Genomic DNA, 17,738 nt, shown 5'->3' with positions numbered 1-17,738 from the left:
TTTTGCGGCTTATTTCCGTTGTGTTGTGACTTGTTTCCATTGTGTTGCAGCTTGTTTACGTTGTGTTGCAGCTTGTTTCCGTTGTGTTGCGGCTTGTTTCCGTTGTGTTACAATTCAATTAAATTAAATTCAAGTTTATTTGTATAACGCGAATTTCGTTATGCTGTGGCTTGTTTCCATTGTGTTGTGCTAATTTCGTTGTCGCTTGTTTCTGTTGTGTTGTGCTAATTTCGTTGTGGTTTGTTTCCGTTGTGTTGTGGCTTGTTTCTGTTGTGTTACAATTCAATTAAATTCAATTCAAGTTCATTTTTATAGCGCAAATTTTGCTATGCTGTGGCTTGTTTCCCTTGAATGCATGAACTAGCTTTTCTGCATCAGAAACAGGTAACATGTTTCGTAGCTTGGCAATGTTTCTAAGATGGAAGAATGCTGTTTTTGTAACATGGGAAGTATGATTTTCAAAAGACAAGTTGCTATCTAATATAACACCCAGATTTTTGACTGTAGAGGAAGTAACCGTACATCCGTCTAGTTGCAAACTGTAATCCACGAGATTCGGTGTACTGTCGTTTGGTCCAATAAGTAATATCTCTGTCTTATCCGAATTTAATAGGAGAAAATTATTGGTCATCCAATCTTTTACATTTTTAACACACTCTGTTAGCTTAGATAATTTAGAAGTTTCATCTGGTCCTGTTGAGATATATACTGTAGTTGAGTATCATCACCATAACAGTGGAAACTAATCCCGTATTTTCTAATAATATTACCAAGGGACAACATGTATTTCACAAGTTCACGCTTACATATAATTAGCTGAAGTATGGTAATGCATATTTGGCGTGCTGTCCGGGGAAGGGCTCCGAGCTCGGTAATGGCCCGAACCTAGAGTACCCCCCCACCCCGTATAAGTGTAGTATGAACTCAAAGTGAGGAGATGGGGCGGAGGAGGGATGCTGATAAACCGTCAATGGATAGAGGTAAGTCAGCTGTATTTATATCATGGTGTTGATTAACTTGAGTGCACTCCACCTGTGTTAATTAGGCAAAGTATCTGACGCGCTTCTCCCGAACCTTGTTAATAAAACATCATATTGTAAATAGCAGAGGACCTAGGACAACAAGGTGGTAGCGATCGGACAGGTAGGATCTAAACCATCTTAAAGCCTGCCCTTGAATACCCGTATAGTTTTGTAATCGATCTATGAGTGTCATGATCTATGGTATTGAATGATCAAGTAAAACTAGCAATGAAATGCAGCCTTGATCTGACACAAGAAGCAAGTCATTTGTAATTTTAACAAGTGCAGTTTCTGTGCTATGGTGGGGCCTGAAACCTGACTGAAATTCTTCATAGAGATCTTTTTTTTTTTTTGGAGGAAGGAGCACAGTTGAGCAGACACAACTTTTGGACATAAACGGAATATTTTAAATGGGTCTGTAATTTGCCAGTTCACTAGGATCTAGTTGTGGTTTCTTAATAAGAGGCTTAATAACCGCCAGCTTGAATGGTTTTAGGATGTGACCTTAAGATAACGACGAGTTAATAATATTGAGAAGTGGTTCTTCTGCTACAGGTAACAACTTTTTCAGTAATTTAGTGGGTACAGGATCTAACAGGCATGTTGTTGGTTTAGATGCAGTGATAAGTTAATTTAGCTCTTCCTGTCTTATAGTTGTAAAGCACTGCAGTTTTTCTTTGGGTGCGTTGAATGAAGCTGAAGTATTAGATGCTGTAGAATCTACATGTGTTATTGTATTTCTGATGTTATCTATTCTATCAGTGAAGAAAATCAGTGAAAGTCATTACTATTAAACTGTGAGGGAATATTTATATCGGGTGGCGTTTGGTTATTTGTTAATCTAGCCACTGTGCTAAATAAAAACCTTGGATTGTTTCGGTTATTTTCTATGAGTTTGCAGATATGCTCGGCCCTGGCATCTTTTAGAGCCTGTCTATAGAGTTTTTCTCCATTTGTGCTCAGGATTACGAGTTTCTTTCTTGAGAAAATGGGTATTACTGTTGTACCATGATTACGACTTGTTTCCGTTGTGTTGTGACTTGTTTCGGTTGTTGTGCTCATTTCGTTGCGACTTGTTTCCATTGTGTTGTGGAGATTTCGTTGGGTTGCACACTACTGGGCCACCGTATTTTCCACTATACCTTAGGCCCCAGAGAAACAAGCGTGCAGCCAGCTTTAGAATTCTGTCTTTGAACTTCCGTTTTATCTCTACAGATCTTATGTAGCTCCACCCATTTTCAGCGCTGTGCTTGTCTTCTGTCTTCCGTTTGTATTTCCACAGAGTGAAGTCATGCTAATTTATGAATGAACCGCTTATTTTAAAATTGTCTAATTTCTTATGACATCTGCTTTAAACATTACAATGCACATAATAACTTTCGTTAACTACAATAAATAAACCCACTTCTTCAACAGTGATGCAACAGAACTACCGCAAAAACGGAAGTTCAAAGACAGAATTCGAAAGATGGCGGCGTGTTTGTTTCTCTGAAGCATAAGGTCTATAAAGAATAGAAAGGTTCCATCAGAGGTGTAAAGAGTACCTAAAAGCCATACTTGAGTAAAAGTACAGATATCTTACAGTGAAAATTACTCCACTACGTTACAAGTCACCAATTATAAAACAACTTGAGTAAAAGTCTTAGAGTATCTGATTTTAACAGTACTTAAGTATTTTACTTATACTAAATATAGGCTCAAAGATGCACTAGTCAAAGAGACATGCCAGTGAAAAACTGTATCATTGTGGAGAAGCTGCGGAAAACAGGCAGAGGCAAGAATATGTGTGCTGGTATTTCATGGAAAAACTAGAACAAACAATAAGGCCAGAGAGCATGAAGCAAAAACAAGAAAGAGTTGATTTGTGAGGAGAATCACATTTATTTTCTAAAACCAAAATAAAACTGAACACCTCAAAATTACAAAACAAAACAAACAAACAAACAATATCTTTCAAAAAGATCGCTTCGCTATAATGGATACATAAAATAATGTTAAGTAAAATTAAAAAGCCGAAGCCTTCTTGCAGTGGATGTGCTGGTTTGGGCCTCATTGCCGGCTGCAGTCATGTCCTCATCTCATATATAAAACACCTCTGATTCACAAATACTTGCTAAGGAACACGCATTCACATAAAAGTAGCCTTGTTGAAAAGTTTGGATGAGTAAGGGCAAAACGCACAAGATGCAGTACTTTCAGTGACCTGTAATAGGCAGTATCACGTCTTTTATAGCAGAAATAAACTGCTGCAGAAAAAGCTAGGTACATGCAAAATGTAATGTGTAACTGCAACACTCATTTCAAATGTAGTGGAGTAAAGAGTACAGATACTCATTCAAAAATGTAGTTAAGTAAAGAGTAAAAGTTGCTAATATCTTTGATACTCAGTACAACTACAAAGTACCCGAAAAGATACTCAAGTACAGTAACTAATTACATTTACTCCAATACTTTACACCTCTGGGTTCCATGTATGTTAAAGATTAATTGAACTATAGATGCCAATAAATAACCTTTATTTTTAAGAGTGTATATCATTTTAATTTGTTATTTAATCTGGTCACCAGCTGAAAAGCAATGAAATGTCTTCAGAACACTTGAGATACAAGGGTTAGCCGTTATCTGGGTCAAATCTTTCTCAAAATCCCAAAGGAGGAGCATCATTATGAGTTCCACCACAATATCTACTGTCAAAATCTTTCCATCCTACAATGGAAATCCTCTTTAACACTCCAGATACTCCAGCCAAATTAATTATTCCTCTCTATTTGGATTTAGACGAGAGGCCTTGATAAGAACTCAGGAGCCAGAGGAACATGAGAGGATACAATTAATATCTGACATGGTCAAGAGTTCTGTGCTCAACTTCTCGCATTTGAAGAGGATGACAAATGAAAATGAACCTCCAGACCTTAATTTTTTAACTGCGTAGAGTAAAAGGGAAGAGATGGTAATTCATCCATGGAATCAGTGTGAGTGGTCGGTGTGGCGACAGGAAGGGCTTCAGCTTTACGGTCATTAGTGAAGCACTCAATGCTAAATGCAATCAGAAGATGCATTAGCTGCAAAAGGGAGGGAGCAAATTTTACAGCACATTTCTGGTTGCAAATTGATTTGACTTGAAATGAGTGAATGATCAGAGGTTTCAATTCTGTATCATTGTGCAGTACTGTCAGCTAAATCTCTTCTATGCATTTCATCCAGTGTATCGCCAGCTAATCTTCGACATCCTGTGACATGACATTCATCTGAATTTACATCATCTCATGGATGTAACAGTAAAACAGTTCAGCTCACAGATGAAGACTATCAGATCTCAGCCCATAGATCAGTGACTGTCTTGACATTAGTGCACTTGGAAGTTTCAGAGACGCCCTTGTCTACCTCTATTCTGGAATTTGACCATTGGGTTTAGAGTCCACAAATAAAGTAGCCTTCAACAAGCTTTTCTTATGAAACCAAAGTGTAAAAACCATTTTAAATAAGTGTAAATAAGAATTGAATTTCTTGGAATAGAAAGTTCAAAAGAAGCGCATTTATTTTGAAATAAAGAATCTTGACAAAAATAATTTTTACTGTCAATTTTGATCATTTTAATGCATCTTTTCTGAATAAAAGCATTAATTTCTTAAAAAAAAAACGGTTAGACTTTATTTTAAGGTGTTCTTGTTACAGTGTAATTATACATTTAAGTACTGAGTCACTATATGGTTAGGGTTAGGATTTTGCTTAGGGTTACTTGCATATAATTATGCATAATTAGTTATTATAATAGTAATTACATATAAAGTGTAACAAGGACACCTTAAAATAAAGTGTTACCAAAAAACTTACCCCAAACTTTTAGCTGTGTATTTCAAACACATAATGTATTATGTAAGTTTTAAACACCGTAACATCAAACAGTGCAGGGTTACAGTCTGATAAGTAAAATGAAGATGTTTTTTTTATTTTAGACACATCACCAAAGAGATACATTTGAGCAATATACAAAACATTTTATTTGTTTTTCATAGGAAGTGCTTCAAAATCTACATTTTTACATTTGAAGGAAAATGTTTGATGGAAAAACCAATAACAATATCAACTCAAAAATCTTCATCTTCACAGTAGACCAATGCACTCATCTCTAATTATGTGAATAACTGCCCATCGTCTTGTCTATCACACAAGTAACAAATGCAGATGTGTCAGGTTTAAACCCTTATTAACACTGGATACAATGCAATAGAACAGTGTGTGTGTGTGTGTGTGTGTGGGCCAGTCTTTTCCAGATCTTTCCAGCAGAAGTCTCCGTGTGTTTACGCCTGAGCCAGTCGCTCCAGGACTCTGCGATACTCCGCCAGCACATCCTGGTAGCTTTTATCCAGCTCCTCGTGTTGCAGTCTCGTGTCCATCTGGCTGATGTGGGACGCCAACTCCTCTGGCCTCAAACATTTCTGCATCTTAGTCAGCTCACGCTGGTTTTTCTACACACAAGGCAAAAGTGTTGGGAGAAAACACACAGGTGTCACTACGGCGCAGGAGAAAATAAGATGCAAAGCAGCTCACCCGATCCCATCCAAAAGCTGCCATTGAACAGAAACCCCAGGGCAAATCTGATTACATCACAGCTAAACTTCATGCATAAAAACACAGCGAGAGAAAGAGAGGAGAAATAAAAGAGCCATGAACAATAATTGAGTCTGTAAGGTTGTTGAGAGGCTTTGGCACCGAACCAAGACTCACGAAACATGAATTGAAAAGAAAGCGCACACACACACACACACACACACACACACACACACACAGAGAGAGAACATATACAGATTTAGCATTCAAACACATATGTGACCCTGGACCACAAAACCAGTCATAAGGGTCAATTTCTTGAAATTGAGATTTATACATCATCTGAAAGCTGAATAAATAAGCTTTCCATTGATGTATGGTTTGTTAGGATAGGACAATATTTGGCCGAGATACAACTATTTGAAAATCTGGAATCTGAGGGTGCAAAAAAATCTAAATATTGAGAAAATGGCCTTTAAAGTTGTCCAAATGAAGTTCTTAGCAATGCATATTACTAATCAAAAATTAAGTTTTGATATATTTACGGTAGGAAATGTACAAAATATCTTCATGGAACATGATCTTTACTTAATGTCCTAATGATTTTTGGCATAAAAGAAAAAGCAATAACTGTGACCCATACAATGTATTGTTGGCTATTACTACAAATATACCCCAGCGACTTAAGACTGCTTTTGTGCTGCAGGGTCACATATACACTAAATATAATATATAAAATATTCACTAAACAGTTGAAAAACATTATTTTCTGCATGTAATGTTTCTAAATTTCTGTTAAAATACTTCTGTCTTAGCTTCATAAGCAGTGACAACTATAAGCAAGCCGTCAATCAGCAGTTTTCCCTCTTCATCTACTTTTTCTAAAAAACAATTTGCTAACAGAAGCACGTTGCATGACAAATCAGCCAACCACTGATGTCCCTTATATATATATAAAAAAAAGCTTTAAAATTTACATATGAGGTATTTCTGTGTGTAATTTATGATACACAAATGTCAAAATGTTGCCACAATTGAAAACCACTACTGAAAACTTATGGGAAATTCCAGAGAGAAGCCATGGTAAATTAGCCTGTCGGGTTGCTCTACAAACTGGTATCCCGACTGAACAGCTCTATTGTGTAATTCCTTTAGTGAGACGCTGTGTGCAAATCTAGGGATGTCAGAAGTATTGAGGCTGGATTCACAAGACATTCTTCAGAACAAAATTCTTAATTTTTCTTTTAAGATTCAAGTTAAGAATATGTTGTGTTCCCAAAACATTTTTCCTTTTTCCTTAGGATTGTTCTAAAGACAGACATTAAATTCCTGAAAAAAAAAAAAGTCTTTACTTCTTAAAAGGATTTTCATGAATCTAGTACTTTATTACTAAGTGGATACATAAAATTGTACTTAAAAACCTTCACACTGTGTGTATGCGGTCTACACAATGAGTGTGACAGTCAATGTTCAAATGTTCTTGGTCTAAATGCCTATTTTAGAGATATTAATTTCTAAAGTTAAGGCAAACAAGCAAAATTGCAATGTTAATCCATCTTATATCAATAACAACAATTTACTGATATTCTGAGACCTTCAAGCAAGTGTGTATTGAAATGTTGGGCCAAGTTCATTATTAATGAATCACCTCCTATACACACACACACACAGACAAGATGTTGTGAAGACGGGAAAATCTGCAACACATTCAGAGTAAAGAGACCTCTAGAGGTATGTGGTCTGCAGATCCTGCTCTATTTCCTTTCCAGCCTCATGTTTTTCACTCTTTCTTTGGCTCTGTCTCTTTCGTCTGGTGTGTATGCGGTTATTGTGCTGTCAGAGTTCTCTGTCCTGGACAGTGTCATCACGAGAGTGGTTCTGATCCAACACATTACCGCTGCTGGAGCTTCAGCGCCAAAGCACATATCATATCAAACCACATTATCTGCAACGTATCAACTAATATCACCACAACAGCCCAGGAGAATCAAGACACATGCAGCGAAAAGAAACAGTTAATCCAGTTAAAATATAAATGAAATAAGATGAAAAGATAAAGACCATTGCACAAAATCTTTGGCAACAGAATTTTGCAAAAACCTCCAGAGAACTGGAAAGTTCCAAAACCTGTTTGACGTTCATTCTACTGTGGAACTCAAAAAGAGAAATTCAGCAGCATGTTCACGTTGCTCTTTTCCATACAATTAAAACATACTGTTTATAAAACAACATATTAAAAAAAATTAACAATAAAATGTCATAAAAGAATTCTACGTCATACACTATATTCCAAGACTTCTGAAGACATACACATGACAGTTTTGTGTGAGAATATGATCTATTTTTTTTTTAAATTTTGAGTTCCACAGTAGAAACAATGTCATAAATTGCTATTTTTTTGACACGACAGCTACTAGCCACAATATGCTTTCACTATAGAAAAATTCTGAAAAATGTCTAAAAATATTGAAGAAATTCAAACTTTGAACAAAACGATATTTGAAATGATAATTCTCCTTTTTTACAACAGCACCACTGAAACATGTTTTTTCACAGTTTAAAACGGTTGTGCTGCGTGTTCTTTTTTTTCTCGAATTTACTGATGAATAAGTTCAAAAAATGATTTTAAAAATATAAAAATAGCATTTATTTGAATTACACATTTTTTTAACATTACAAAAGTCTTCACTGTCACTTCAGATCAATTAATGCATTGTTGCTGAGTAAAAGTCTTAATTTATTTAAAAAAAAAAATCTTACTGAGGCCAAACTTTTAAACAGTAGTGTATTTCTTTAAATATTTTGGCCAGTAAGATAATGCACAGATTTTGTTTCTCTGATAACCAGCGCAGAGGTTGTGTGAGCTTAAGGATGACTACTTAAGACATTAAAATACTGTTATAAAATAAATTATAGTTATAAAATTCAAATTATAACTAACACATACACAAGCCTGCAGGAAGATGACTATTGAGGTCAAAAGAATTTAGTGATACTGCACTGCTCCAGTCCTGAGATACACAACTGTAGCGTGTCTTCATGCAGAGAGAGCGGATTAGAGCGAGTCCGTCCGTGTGCAGGTGACTGGGTGCTGCATTCTCCCTGCTAAATGGCTCCGCTTAAATCAGATGCAAATCTGTAATAATGACACTTGTTGTGAATGGAGCTCGTGGTGTGGATGTGGAGACTGCGGCTGCCGCTGCCGCCCGGTGTGAGCCATTATACCCTCAAACAAACCCAGACCGAGGCCTCAGGTCACTCTCGCTCTTAACACCACGTGAGAGGATCACACAGGAAACGGCGCAAACTATGAATAAATTATACCAGACAAAGACTGCAGAATATCAGAACAGAAGCACTGAAAGAGTTTTGTTTCTGTTCATTTTTATACAGCACATATAAACACAGCTAGAAATGTGCAGCTCTCTTTGAAGTCTAGAAATGCTTCATTTCACATGTTGTAGTTTGAGCAGTGCGGTTTGGAGAACGTTATACAAGCAGGCCGATCTTGGCAGTCGCGACCGGGGTTTGTTTTGGCAAGACTTCACTTGTTTTGTTGTTTCTTGAAATCCATGTTCAGCACACGAAGCTCAGGCTCCGCTCTCTGCGCTTTATGACTGACTAATCATTGCATGGGAGTTGTAGCAGTTACACACCTAATGGGTAATGCACTCCGTGTACTGAGTCAGATTGCAGTCATTCTGCTTCTTAAAAGCAGTCAAGTCAATGCAGACAAATAGGGATGGACCTACAGCTAACATGAGCAGATAAAACACAAACTTACTCTGTAGGGTCCATAGAGTCTTTTTTTCACCTCCAAACGAAATTCTCTGGCTTTCTCTTCATCGCTCATGTCTGTGTTTTGGAGGCGCAGGATTTCATAAACACGGCGTGCATGTTTCTGAAAGTTAGACAGCATATAAGAGACATACTGTAAAGCTTTGTTCCTTTAATAAATATTCTAGCTTTTTCAAGCTAAAGTTTTGGGACAGCATCTGTGGCATCTTGAGCAGAATATGTGAGTTTCAGATTTTCTTGCACTTGCATGGATTCTTTAGTAAAATGTTTTATTCAAAATGTGAACATTGTCAATATACTGTATTTTAGAAGTGGAACTACTTTCAGTTGAAAGTCTGGTTATGTGTTACCAATGTAATTCCAGTGAGTAGAGTTCAGGAGTTGCAAAATAAACACAGATAGGGCAATTAGGAAACAAAGCTCAGGGGCCTTCTCTCACCCTGAGGGGGTTTATTTTATGATAATGACCAGCCCGACTGTGAAAAATTAATTCAATTATGCTGTTTTCCCAAACAAATAAATACAACATGGACATGAAATACTGAATTGGTTTTAAATGATTTCATGTGAAAATAAAGAGAGCACTGAGTGATACAAGATCTAAGAACTAGCACAGCTACATAAGAAAAGCGTAAAAACTGTCAGTGTGCCACAGATGCTATCCATAAAGCATAAGCTGTGACATTCACAAATGCAAAAGTCAAAACCTGAATCAAAAGAAGAACATCATGCATAATTAACCACATGAAATAATGTTCACTGTGTTATGTAGGTAACTTTCCTAAGTTTTGTTGGAGGTCTTTTTTATACTGAAGAGAAATTATTTGTTTCTAATTGATCAAACATGAAATCTTACGTTGCATATAACATTACAATAAGGTGTAACGTCAAATGTCCATATGCTAACTCTCAATGGAGAATAATGTAGTTTTGAAACCGCAAAGAGCAGCGATTACAGATTGATTCTTTAACCTTGTCCATTTTTCTGGGTTAAAAGCATCTTGCTCTGGGATTCCCGTGCTATTCTGAATCTGTAACCATGACTCCTTCAGTAACCATGACTCCGAGAGGTCCACTATACCTCACGCAGTTCCCACTAGGGTAGTATGGAGAGCCAAGCATTTTGCCTGGCCATGCCATAGGCACCACCCTGAGATAAACACTCACAAACAACATGAACAGAGAGGATTGTGGGGCATAAAAGGGGATGCTGGGTTATAATTGGAGCAGTTAAAAGAGTGGCTGGAGTGGCGAGAGAGAGGAGTCCCACAGGGGTCACTGTTAGGCCCACTCCCACTCACTACCTGCTAATGGCCAGCGGCCCCCAGAGGAAACGGATGTTCACTCCTACCTTTAGGGGCATTACAAGTTGAAAACCAGGTCATTACCTCTATATATAAATGCACAAACTCTTTGAAGAATTAACTGTTTAATTGCTTGGCTTTTTATCTACAGTATACAGCAACAGTAAAGCTTCAAAGAAACAAGGCAAAAATAGGGCTGGGTAAAATAGCTGAAAAAAATATTCAAAATACAAAACAGAGTAAAAAAGAAAAACTGTTATATAACCATACTTTCAGTTTCCCAATAAATAAACATAGAACGATATTTAATGAATTCAACTGATATGCACCAATATAACCATGTAAAATAAACAGTGCTGCACACATATTTTCAACTAAAATATTTCAAAGCATAGAAAATGCCACGCAGGAACTTTTGAGAACATTTTTCGTGATAATCACATACCACTAATTTGACTGAAACAAACAGTTCAAAATTCATTGAAATTAATCAAACTATTTAATGAGGTTTGAAAACAGGTGCTATTCAAATATCTTGGTCGTCACACTCTTGGGAGCTAGCCTACTGGGATGGTCTTCAGGAAACTTAAAGGGTTAGTTAAAAAATAATTTATGGGCTAATTTTCATTTTTGGGTGAACTAACCCTTTAATAGCAAAATAAAACATTAAAATCATTAAAACTCTAAAATATCTATTCAATATATAACACACTGAGCTGTGGTGCTCACGTGGGCAATGCAGGTTTGAATCCAGCTCGTGACTTTTAACGCCTACAAAAATTTCATTCCCATCTGTTCTCCTAATGTCTTTTCTTGACTATAGCTATTAATGAAAATGGACAGAAATAATAAAGCAAGTAAACCTGCAAGAGATGTTACCTTGTTGATCTTGAGTTTCTCTCTGGCCTCAGACACCATCTCTTCACTGAAGCCCTGAGAGAGTTTCTCACTGGAGAAGGACGACAGAGTCAAGCACAGCTTCACCAGCACAAAATCTCTCATCTTCACATAGTTTTCAGACGGGTCCTCCGCTGCAGAGCAGACAATTACGAAAAGTCAACTCGTGAGAGTCTTGAAAGTTTTCAATTGGTAAAATATAGTAGGAAGGCACTGACGCCAGACAAACCTTCATGAAAACACTGATTACATATGCTGAATGCATCAGTGGTGAAAATTAAGCTAAATGCATGTTTACTCTGGTAATCGGGAAAACAAATACTTGCAAAACTACTGACTAGTAGTTAGTCACTGACTGAAGAGAGAGACAGAAAAGATAATATTTACAATATATGTCTGCTGATGTTGGTGGCGATTTAAAAAGAAATGGTGGCAACAAGCTAATATCATGATTTTAATGCACTTAAAAAAGACTGTACTATCGGACTAAAGTTGAACGCACTGCCTCACAAACACAAGAGCATTAAGAAAAATATGTTTTAAAAGTGTCTAATATTTTAATCTTAAGTAGCAAAAAATATTGATAGAATTGCTAAGTTTGATTTATTTCATTATCACAATAACTACATTTTGACTGTGTTCTTGAATACTTCTTGAATTACACACTTTGGGGGATAAAAAGTTATTTCACAGCAAAATAAATAAATACCTTTTATATTTATTTCTCTATACATGGAGAGAACGAGAGAGAGAGAAATAAACCGAAACAGTAAAACAGTGAGTGCTGGGTAGATCTGGCAGAGTGTGTTCGCCCCCACTCTCACTCTCTCTCTCTCTCTCTCTCTCTGAATAATTGTGTCTTTGTTGAGGGGGTGAGTGAGTGGCAGCATGTGGCCAGCACATTTCAGCAGCAAACTGCCAGCAATTAACATCACATCCCTTCACCTCCCCAAAACTGAAGGCAGAGCAACTCAACAGCAACAACTGCCTTACCAGAGGAAATTCACAACACTTTGCCCGGTCTCCCTTTCACACACAGAATATCATTAGAATGGATGTGTAATCATACAGGTTGGCTTTCTGAACACACACTCTAATGGTGCAAGGCTATAATAATTTTTTTTTTTAATTCAGATAAAACCATTTGAAAAGGATTTCCAAGATCAAAATCAAGAAAGCAACAAGCCTGTATATATAATAATCGACTGTATTGGAACTTTTATGTTGTAATTTATTTATGCATTAATTCATTTAAAAGTTGTTGTTGTTTTTTTCCCATGTTATTTTGCATATTATTGCAAAATAAATCCGAAAGTGTGATGAGAACCCTGATGCAAAGTGAAAGCTGGCTTTACATTTTCCCACTTATTACACAACTAGTTGTGACAGACAGACAGATAGACAGATAGATAGATTTTAGTGAAATAAATGGAACTATCATAGCTATATAAAAACAATAAACAACAACGGTCAGCAATAATCCAGTGAGCCGTGTAATGATGTAGATTATATATAATGGATATTTAAATTATGTTAGGACCAGAAACTAATTTGATAGCTGATATTATAAATCTATAATGCATTGTTCATGACTGTATTTAAACAAAATACTGTTTTTACCATTCACGCTTTCTGATTGCACATTTATCATCCTACAAGGGTAGCACCGTGAGGGACAAGTTACAAGCCAACTAATAATACTTAGCATTAATGGTTAGGTTCAAATCTTTAACCTTTAATTATGAGAAACAGTAATAGTGATCCTGATAAGTAGAACTACTAATAAAACTTACTAGGAAAAACCTCAATAAAAACAGAAATAAACTACTCAAAACAGAACTCCTAACTGTGTAATCTAGGCCTCAGTGTCGGCTTATACCTGTGATGTCCTGTACTTTAGCAGAAGTGCAGTAGTATCGGTGGACTGTCTCTAAGAGCTGAGCCCCGTGTCCTTCTCCCTGGAATGGTAGCAAGACCAGCATTTGGCTACACACACACACACACACACACACACACACACATATTGATATTTAAAATAAATGCTTAGTTTTATGATCAAAGCTCTGTAGTTTTTATTGTCGGGACAAAGAATACAATCCAATAAAACGATGATTGTATGGATAATCAAGCAATCCTAAACTGCTCCAGTCCAGCAAGTGTTCATCTGTAAATATTACTAGCAACATAAAAGTTAATCTTATGCTCAATTTACAAAAATCAACCTGAAGGGGGATGTTTTTACAATTTAAAAATAACTTTTATTTGATAAAAAAAAAGTATAAACTATCAATCAGACGACAGAAGGCATGTAAGAGATTGTGCACAACAGGTTCAACAGCAAATTTCTTAGAGACCTTAGAAATTGGCGTATCAAATATGACAAAGCTGGTTTTAAAGGGTTAATAGGCTATGACAATTTGATAAATGCATAAACAACAGCAGTAGTGTGATATGATAAAACAGGGCTAAATATTGCATTATATTCGCCATATTACTAAGAGAAAGAGCGACTGGAAGCATGACTTTTGAAATCAACAACAAAATAAATGGAAGCGTTTTGTCCTGCCATTAAAAAGTTGATAAACCTATTCATTCTACACACCATTATGCACTTAGTTGCAATTCATTATTTGCATTTAGCATGGTTTTTTCCCTGCTTTAAGAACTCATTTTGGGTTGCGACCCACCAGTTGAGAATTACTAATACAGACCGTCACACTTCCTTCCGTCCGCCTCGTTTTAGCTGCGAAAAAAAATATTCTCAAATACAGTAAGCAATGATATCATCAGTCTCCGAAAGGTTATACGTGTTCATTCAGCAGTGGCCAACGTAATGAAACGTTAGCGCGTCTTGCCAATCAATACATTAGACTCGTTTTCAAAACCAGCTTTCGGGTGGGTGATGCTGAATTCGTGGGTCTTATAATACCCGGAGAGGGGTTGGCACTCAAGAGACGCAAGACGGTAATTTGGGAGTTTTAGGGACAAGGGAGAGAGAGATGTGTAATTTTCTTTTCCTTTTTTCGCAGAATAAAGCAGATAGTGGGCACGTGCTTCCTCAGTAATTACCTGACACGTGGTCTGGTTTTGTCTGGGTATACGTAGTAATTATACACTGTCATGTAGCCAACCGTCGCGTAGAGGGTCTCTCCATCCTTATTGTACTTCTCGAATCTGTAAGAAAGACAGATAGAGAGAGATGACAAAGGCAGGCAGGTCAATCGTAGGCACGCTCCCATGCACCGGACCCCCCCTCGTCACTGCGGTGGGCCAGTGGCCTGTCGCTGCACCTGCTGGAGACACTGAATGCATTACGCACTTAATTGGTGCACTGCAACTTAGAGCAGAGAGGCAGGCATCTAGCCTCTTCACATCACTCCAGTCCATTTGCCCATTGTCTGTTTTAATAGGTGCCAAAGCAAAGAAAACACAGGCAGAGTCCCCTTCGCTACCGCTGGAGACTTCATTATTCAGCGTTTCAAAAGACAACAACATTCAATTCAGCCTCTTGGCCTGACTCAAGAAAGAAAGAAACACAAGAGCAAACAGCACAAAGGAAACTCTTGCCAGATCAACAATTTGCCTCAATGCAGGAGAAAATATAATTAAAGCAGCCTGATAATTGGCCCCACAAAGGCAGGAGAGACGTCCCGTTCGGACGCTTTACACGTGTGCGTGTGTGAGAGAGAGAGAGATTGTTCAGAAAGTTACTGTTCACTATTAATTGACACTACCTTCTTATTGGCACTCGCTGGCTTTGTGAGAGCACTTGATTTCCATGTTTTTGCCTGCTGAAGTTATCAACACGAGCCATGTGTTTTTGCCAACAAGTTACATTTGTTCAAACGCTGAGAAATATATCTGAGAGACTATTTAGCATCTGTCTGTCAGTGGTTGTCAATTGGTTTTGTTTCTGCACACAGATTTTACATTCAAATGGTAAACAAAAAGGTCCTTAAAAACAGAACTTTATTAGTCTTACCATGGTCTGCGTGGACTATACAATATGTAAAAAGTATGTTATTAACATGCCATAGGCTAAACACATTGGATACTGAGCCAAACAATGGAATATTGCATTTTTATATCTTAACAAGCCTAATTAAAAGTATCATCTGGGGTCCAATACAAGGGATAGTTCACCCAAAAATGAAAATTTTGGCATCATTAACTGTATGACTTTCTGCAGCAGAACAGAAAAGATATTTTGAATAATGTTGGTAACCAAACCATTCTAGTTACCGGTGACTTGGATATGGATATGGATTAGAAGAAAGTAAGTCATGCATTTGGAACAACATGTTGAGCAAATGATGGCAACATTTCCTTTTTGAGACAAACTATCCCTGTAAGTGGAAAGTATGTTAGTGTTAAAGTATGTAAGTGGCATGCTGTCAATTACCACAGCCAATAATTTAGATTTTAGTTGATTGTAAAAAATAAACAAAAATTGCACATACAATAATGGACATACAATGGATGTCTATGGGGCAAGACATTTCAGCAGGTTTCAAAACAGAAATGTGAAGTTTGTTTCATTTTTTTTAATTCATATAAACCACTCAAAAATGTGTTATTTGACCTGTCCGTTCAGTGCTGGGATTACTGATCTAGAGGGACTTTACAGCTGGTTATGAGTTACAGACAGACATTTTTGTGGGCAGATGTAAACATGTTCTGACATCCTTGCATGTATGATGTAAACTTTTAAGTATTTTTAACATATGAAGACTTGCGGTTATATTATTGAAAGGGTCTATATTTTAAATGGTTTGTGTCTTGCCTTTTAGACAGAAGAGCATTACAAAACAAAAAAAAACTGAGAAATGAGGAATTATTTTCTGTGGTAATGAACAGAAGGCCACAAATGCTGTCAATAGTCTCCCCTGAATTGAGACTGTTCTTTTATTATGAAGAAATGTGACAAATATAAGAATACTTCAATGCTGATACAGATTGAATCCGAATCTGATCTGGATTAGACACTCACACGAGGAAGAAATCCCAGCGATCGTCATCCACATCGATGAAACTGGCCGTCTCAATGAACCACATGAGAAAGGTCTGCAAGCGCTCATGATACTCTCTGAACCCTGGACACGAGATATCCACCTGAAATGATGAACAGCAGATGAAATCCATGCTGTGTTACTGTTCACAAGGAAATGTGCTAGAATGTAATGAAAATGTGCAGTGGCAACATTTCCTAACACTTTTGCATAACATGGTTCATTGAAAAAGTCAGTCTAATAGGATGCAGCAATAAGATTTGTGACCCTGGAGCACAAAAGCAGTCATAAGTAGCACAGGTATATTTGTAGCAATAGCCAAAAATACATGGTATGGGTCAAAATTATAGATTTTTATTTTATGCCAAAAATCATTAGGATATTAAGTAAAGATCATGTTCCATGAAGATATTTTGTAAATTTCCTACCGTAAATATATCAAAACTTAATTTTTGATTACTAATATGCATTGCTAAGAACTTAATTTGGACAACTTTAAAGGTGATTTTCTCAATATTTAGATTTTTTTGCACCCTCAGATTCCAGATTTTCAAATAGTTGTATCTCGACCAAATATTGTCCTATCATAACAAACCAAAACCATACATCAATGGAAAGCGTATTTATTCAGCTGTCAGATAATCTATAAATCTCAATTTTGAAAAATCTCAAAATTGACACTTAAGACTGGTTTTGTGGTCCAGGGTCACATTTATTAATAAAATAAGTAAAAGTCAGCAAACTATAAGCGACAGGGTATACAGTTATAAATACAATAATCTTTCATTCAACTTTCTCCACTTCTGAAACGTTTCGTTTTCTGCAGGTAACAAAGTCTATGTGAGCAAGAAAAAAAATAACATGAATCAGTAAAACCATAGCCTAATACTTTTCACTATGCACGATCCACACTGCCAAAGCTGGTACAATTGCAACTGAGAACTCGATCATATTCCAGTTTGGCATTGCCAGCCGTCAAAGCGGTGACTCAAATGCTGTGGGAAACTCTGTACCTTGTGTATCTGGTAAGTGAGATCCTCTCCTGCCTCCACATTGTGAACTTTGTAGGTGTGCAGCAGGCTGCCGAAGGGTTTGAAGTTGGCCTCTTTCTCCAGGAGTGAGATGAAGTCATCTGTGTTACAGCAGAAACCAGCAGG

General features: G+C 36.9%; 1 protein-coding gene across 1 annotated transcript in view; it reads right to left on the bottom strand.

Moving 5' to 3' along the window:
- Positions 1-4,823: 4,823 nt before the first annotated feature.
- LOC107657397 (histone acetyltransferase type B catalytic subunit) overlaps positions 4,824-17,738 on the bottom strand; it is a 21,295-nt gene continuing 8,380 nt past the window's right edge. The window contains exons 7-13 of the mRNA XM_016445449.1: positions 17,595-17,738; positions 16,563-16,684; positions 14,642-14,746; positions 13,452-13,558; positions 11,555-11,706; positions 9,358-9,474; positions 4,824-5,491 (exon numbers count right to left, since the gene is read on the bottom strand). Of these exons, the coding sequence (XP_016300935.1) occupies positions 5,324-5,491; positions 9,358-9,474; positions 11,555-11,706; positions 13,452-13,558; positions 14,642-14,746; positions 16,563-16,684; positions 17,595-17,738 (915 nt within the window). The 3' untranslated portion in view covers positions 4,824-5,323. The remainder of the gene's footprint in view (positions 5,492-9,357; positions 9,475-11,554; positions 11,707-13,451; positions 13,559-14,641; positions 14,747-16,562; positions 16,685-17,594) is intronic.

This window comes from Sinocyclocheilus anshuiensis, unplaced genomic scaffold, assembly GCF_001515605.1.
Source record: "Sinocyclocheilus anshuiensis isolate Anshui unplaced genomic scaffold, SAMN03320099.WGS_v1.1 scaffold355, whole genome shotgun sequence".
Taxonomy (NCBI): Eukaryota; Metazoa; Chordata; class Actinopteri; order Cypriniformes; family Cyprinidae; genus Sinocyclocheilus; species Sinocyclocheilus anshuiensis.
This window is presented reverse-complemented; position numbering and strand designations above follow the sequence as displayed.